This window comes from Pteropus alecto, unplaced genomic scaffold (genome assembly GCF_000325575.1).
Source record: "Pteropus alecto unplaced genomic scaffold, ASM32557v1 scaffold106, whole genome shotgun sequence".
NCBI lineage: Eukaryota > Metazoa > Chordata > Mammalia > Chiroptera > Pteropodidae > Pteropus > Pteropus alecto.
The window spans coordinates 10,890,236-10,895,533 of NW_006442103.1; the positions used below are offsets into that span (position 1 = coordinate 10,890,236).

Here is a 5,298-nt window from a genome sequence, read left to right on the forward strand (position 1 = left end):
AAAGCCAGCAGATTGCACGAAATATGCAGATTCGGACCCACCTGTCCATTCCTTGGTGTTGCTTCCTTCGTGGAGATGGGGAGCTGTGACCGTCGTTAGAAGGGAAGCGTGAAACACATCTCAGATGGCCACAGGAGTAGAGGCTGTGATGCCTGATCCGACACCTGACTTCAACCCTCAACTTCCATTAGAGGAGAAGCCCTTGCCAAAACGTACCCAGCTCTCAACTAGTCCTATCAGTGGGAAGAACCAGCTCTGTGGATAATCCAAAACAGCGGATGATCTTATAAAGCGTTTAAATTGGGCCCTAGAATATAGGATAGATATCAGGCCCTTTAAACGTTATTATTTGCGTAGCATTAGGTTTCTGGCCTTAATCATGTTTTAACTTAAGCTGAACTGACGTGCGTTTCCTCATGGCGTTTCATCCAGCAATTGGATGAGAGGCAGTGCGTCCAGGTGGAGCCTGGGAGAAGGGGAGGAGCATGCCTGGGACTGAACACCCATAGACGGTACCCAGGAGTTGAACCTGTTGGGTGCGCATGCCCACGAGTGAGTGAGATGCCGCAAGCAAGTAAAGATGGCTCATTTTAAGAGATAAATCTGTATGTCGTCTCTACTTTCAGCCCAGCCACTGACAAAGCCACTAGGGATGGAGAGAAAATAAGGTCTGTGGACTGAGAGAGTGTTGGGGGCATCTTCACTTTGGGTCAGGGCCCTGCAGTTTCTTGAGCAATCACTACTTTTAACAGAACAGGTCTGAATACAGAGGCCCCAGGGCTTGGGAGCAGGGGAGTCTGGGCTGTTGGGTTCTCTGTGTGGACTGGCTTTGAAGGAAAGGGCATGGCAAGAAGGTGTATATTAATAAGCTGCCAGCTGTCCCACACTCTGCACCCAGGTTTCTGGTGAGAGGAAGGTGAATAGGTAGAAACAGAGATCTGCTTGACAACGGTGACTCATCTTTCCGCTTTAAACCTTGGGGATTACTTCTGTGAAATCTGGGGGTGAGAGGGAGAGAAGAGACTTGAGGAAAAGACTTCTCGAAGCATACAGAGGGTTATAGATGCAGGCTAGGGAAAGGTGATTAAATTTATAATTTATAATATAATTTATATTAATTTATAGCTCTGGGGGCAGAGAAATGGGTCTGAGTATATGTACGCATTTTGTTATGTGCTGTGTATGTATGTTCTTGGGCGTGTATGCTGCATTTTGTGTGCCTCATATGAGTAAATGCATGCATTGTGTGTATAAACTGAGTTTGTGTGTATTTTGTGTGAAGCGTTCTTCATGTACCTGGTACGAGGACTCATTAATTATAGTTATTGTGTATTTTACATTTGAGTTGCAGGTTGTGTCTTTGTACATGGTGCACGTAGGTCTTTTGCATATGTCCTGTACTGGTAAGCGCATTCTATGCCTGTGCTGGATGTGCATATTTTAAATATGGTATAACCATATATCTTCTGTGTATGCCCTTTCCATTCATTTGGTCTCTGTGTGTTTTTGCACGTGTGTTGCATGTGTTGTCTTTGTGTATGGCAACAGCGTGTCTTTCTCTTTTGTGGTGGGTGTGCATGCATGTGGACCTGTGTGTGTGTGAACATTTTACAGTCCTGGGTCAAAGACGTGGGGATAAAAGATCTACCCCTGACCCAGGCCTTAGATATGGGTTATTTTACCATCTCTTTTCCAGAGGTCTGGGCCCCTCTCACCCCGTGTCTGGGAAATTCAGCACCACTTCCCATGAGGAGAGGAGGAGAAGCACAGAGGCTTTGCGCTGGGCCTGGGATGCCCTGCAGACACCTGGGGAAGTGGGTGACCAGGAACTAATGAGCACCCTGGGCCTAGCACCCTGAGCTGGTGCCCCACTCCCAAGGTAACTGTAGGTGCTAAACAGCCAACAGTGAGGGTAGGGCTAGAGCCACCCCCGGGCAGCCCCACCACTCAACTCACTGTGTTTGGGAAATTTCAGCTATTATGTTGAAAGGCAAAGAAGCCCAGGCTGTGAGGCAAAGCCTCCCACCTCACCCCATTCCAGGGCCGGCCAAAACTCCACCTGTAGGCTATGCAGTGCTCATTTACTCTTAACCTGTTCTGAGGGTGGGGACCTATTCTCTACCCATCCTTTGGTTTGTCTGTGCAGCTCTGGTTGCCAGTTTAACTGGGAGAGTTTGAGCCTGTCAATCAAAATGATGCCTGTGGATCATCTAGGGACTCCATCTCTTGGTCCTGGACTTGAGAAGTTACTGCATAGAGGAGGCTCCCTTTAAGTCCAGACCTGTGGAATTAGGTCCCCAGAAGCCCTCCTCCTTGGTGTCCTTGGTTTCAAAGCAGGTGATCCGCTCTTGCCCTTTAGGGAAAGGTTCATGAAAGTGACTGATGCAGAGCCAAATGATAATAAAAACCGAACAGGGTCGGGGAGGATGAGAATGGAGATGGTTAACACGAGGGACTGGAGAGGGGAGGCCTGGGGTGGGGCTGGCCCAGGACAGCTGGAGCTGTGAGGGCCACGGGGCCCTTGTGCATTCAGTAAGACAAGCTTCAGCCGTGGGGAACTGAAGCTGCAGCACATGGAGGGCAGAAAGACAATTCTAACGTCTAAGAATCCATGGAGACTGGAGTGTCTGAGGCAGTGGCAGCAAACCCAGGTCCAGTGGGGTTACCAATGAGATCAGTTAACCCATTGGGCCTCTAAGATAACCAACCCACCAAGCAGTGGATTTGCTCCTGAACCTGAACTCCAGAGAATGAATATATATGTGAGTGTGTGTGTGTGTGCACAGAAGCATACACACACATGTATGTATATGTGTACATATACATACATACATTATAGTGCACATAGTCAAACACATGCATAAATTGCCCTGTGTCAAAAATATTGCATAAGCTTATACAAGGTTCAAATGCAATTTTTTCTATAGCTAGCTAGGTAGAGGAACTCGTGAAAGAGATACTCGATATATATTTATATACACTGGATCCAAGATCCGCCTTCCTCAGGACCAGATGCCCTGGTCAGCTGTACAGTCATGCCCATGGCTCGGTTAATTCCTAAGGTACAGTCACGTGAGGTGTTTAGATGCTGCCTTCCCTGCTCACTCTCCCGGCTTTGCCGTAGCCTGTGCCCCCATTTGGAAGAACAGGGATGGGGTGGGCTGGAGGGCCAGAAGTTTTGGGTCCACATTCCAAACAGTCTACTCTTTTCTCCTGATTGAGAGCTTTTGTCTTCCGATGGGGGGAAAAAAAAACCTTAGTTCAATGCCATTCCTAGGCTATTAATACTCTAAATATGAATACTGTGTAGGCTACTAAGAAAATAGGTTATCTCCTGTTTTAAATATTGAGATTCATGCAACAAACACCCATGCAGCTCTATTGCATCACTGGACAATTCCACTGCGGCGTCAGTGCAGCTGAGCCACAGCACGAGGAAAGCAGATGTCTGCAAACTCCAGCATAACAAAGAAGTCAGACGTGTTTTTGTGACCCCCGAAGCCTGCAAAAATGGTGAAATCTGAAGCTGAGAGGTCCCTTGGTTTGTTAGCTTCTCCCCATAGGCCTAAGGGAGCAAACGTGAAACTTGACAACTCACACTCAGTCATACTAACTGTCCCTCCCCCGGGCTTCCCTCACATCGACACTGCAGAGAAAAAACCAAATGCAGCATTTTCCGTTATGAAACGCAAGCCTCCGGAGCATCTACTTGGCAACTGCAATTCGCAAACCCCGGCCGGTGACATAGAAAGGAATTCCAACACACAGGATGGTGTGTTCTTCTCAATGCAAAAAAAAATGGGAATGACCTTCCGAATAATTACCAGCGCTTTCAAGCTAAGCCACCATGGTTGTCCTCTGTGAAGGGGAAGGTGAACTGAGAGGGTGGGGGTTGGGGGGGGTGCTGTGTGCATTTAATTAGGAAGGAAAAGTGGCACCGATGTGGTGGGTTATGTACGTGCTATGAGGTGGCCTCAAAATCCTGGCTCCATAGGTGACACCCATCTTTGGAAACCCCTAAGCGGGTGATGAAGATTCGCATGAAAGCCATGGACAGCTATTCTGTGTTCTAAATCAAAAATCAAAAGATCAAAAGTCACTTGCACGACTATTGCTTTCCATGCAGAACCAGATACACACTGTAGAACACTGACTACAATGCAGGCTATTATGCAATATCTGCATTAGTTCCGGTGAGCTGTATGTTAATAGGTTTCAATCAGACATCGGTTAACATTTTGGTAATATTCACATAGTTTGTATTAGCCAAAGTGCAGTTGGCTGTTTTCAAGTTTTCCTCTCTAAAGTCCTCGTTACTGTTGTTTACCCCCTCCTGGATCTCCATGTAATCAGACTTACTAATGGTAGAGGCACTTCTACTTTTCTTTAGGTCAGGGGAGGATGGGATCTTTGGACAGCTTGTCACTTGCAGGTACTGGGCCTGCTCCTCTCCCTCTGTCTCCCGGTGGTAGAAGTAGTTGAAATTGGACACTATGACGGGGACCGGTAAGGCAATGGTTAACACACCTGCAATTGCACACAGGGAACCCACGATCTTTCCCCCAATGGTAGTCGGAACCATGTCTCCATAGCCTACAGTTGTCATGGAGACGACTGCCCACCAGAAGGCATCCGGGATGCTGGGGAACTGGGAATCTCGCTCATCGGCCTCGGCGAAGTAGACAGCACTAGAGAAAAGGATGACCCCGATGAAGAGGAAGAATATCAGGAGGCCCAATTCTCTCATGCTGGCTTTGAGGGTCTGACCTAGGATCTGGAGACCTTTGGAGTGTCTGGACAACTTGAAAATCCTAAAGACTCTTACCAACCGGATGACACGGAGGATGGCCAGCGACATGGCCTGCTGGCCCTGCTGGGCATCCTCTGGCTTCTCAGCCAGCTCCGTCCCCAGGGTGATGAAGTAGGGGATGATGGCCACAATGTCAATGATGTTCATGATGTTGGTGAAGAAGCCGGCTTTGCTGGGACAGGCAAAGAACCTCACCAGGAATTCGAAGGAGAACCAGATGATACAGAGGGTCTCTACGATGAAGAAAGGGTCAGTGAAGGAAGTCGACTGTTGGTACCCAATAGTGCTGTTGGAATAGGTGTGGAAGGTCACTCCACCGCCATGCATGTCTTCGTTCTCATCCCGGAATATGGGCAACGTTTCCAGGCAGAAGCTGACGATGGAGATCAAGATCACCATGACGGATACAATAGCTATAATCCTGGCAGGCCCTGAGCTCTCTGGGTATTCGAAAAGGAGCCACACCTGTCTCTGAAACTCATTTTCGG

General features: G+C 48.1%; 1 protein-coding gene across 1 annotated transcript in view; it reads right to left on the reverse strand.

The window, feature by feature from the left end:
* Nucleotides 1-4,219: 4,219 nt before the first annotated feature.
* KCNA2 (potassium voltage-gated channel subfamily A member 2) overlaps nt 4,220-5,298 on the reverse strand; it is a 1,501-nt gene continuing 422 nt past the window's right edge. The window contains 1 exon segment of the mRNA XM_025038503.1: nt 4,220-5,298. This exon segment is cut by the window's right edge and continues 55 nt beyond it. Coding sequence (XP_024894271.1) covers nt 4,220-5,298 — 1,079 coding nt within the window.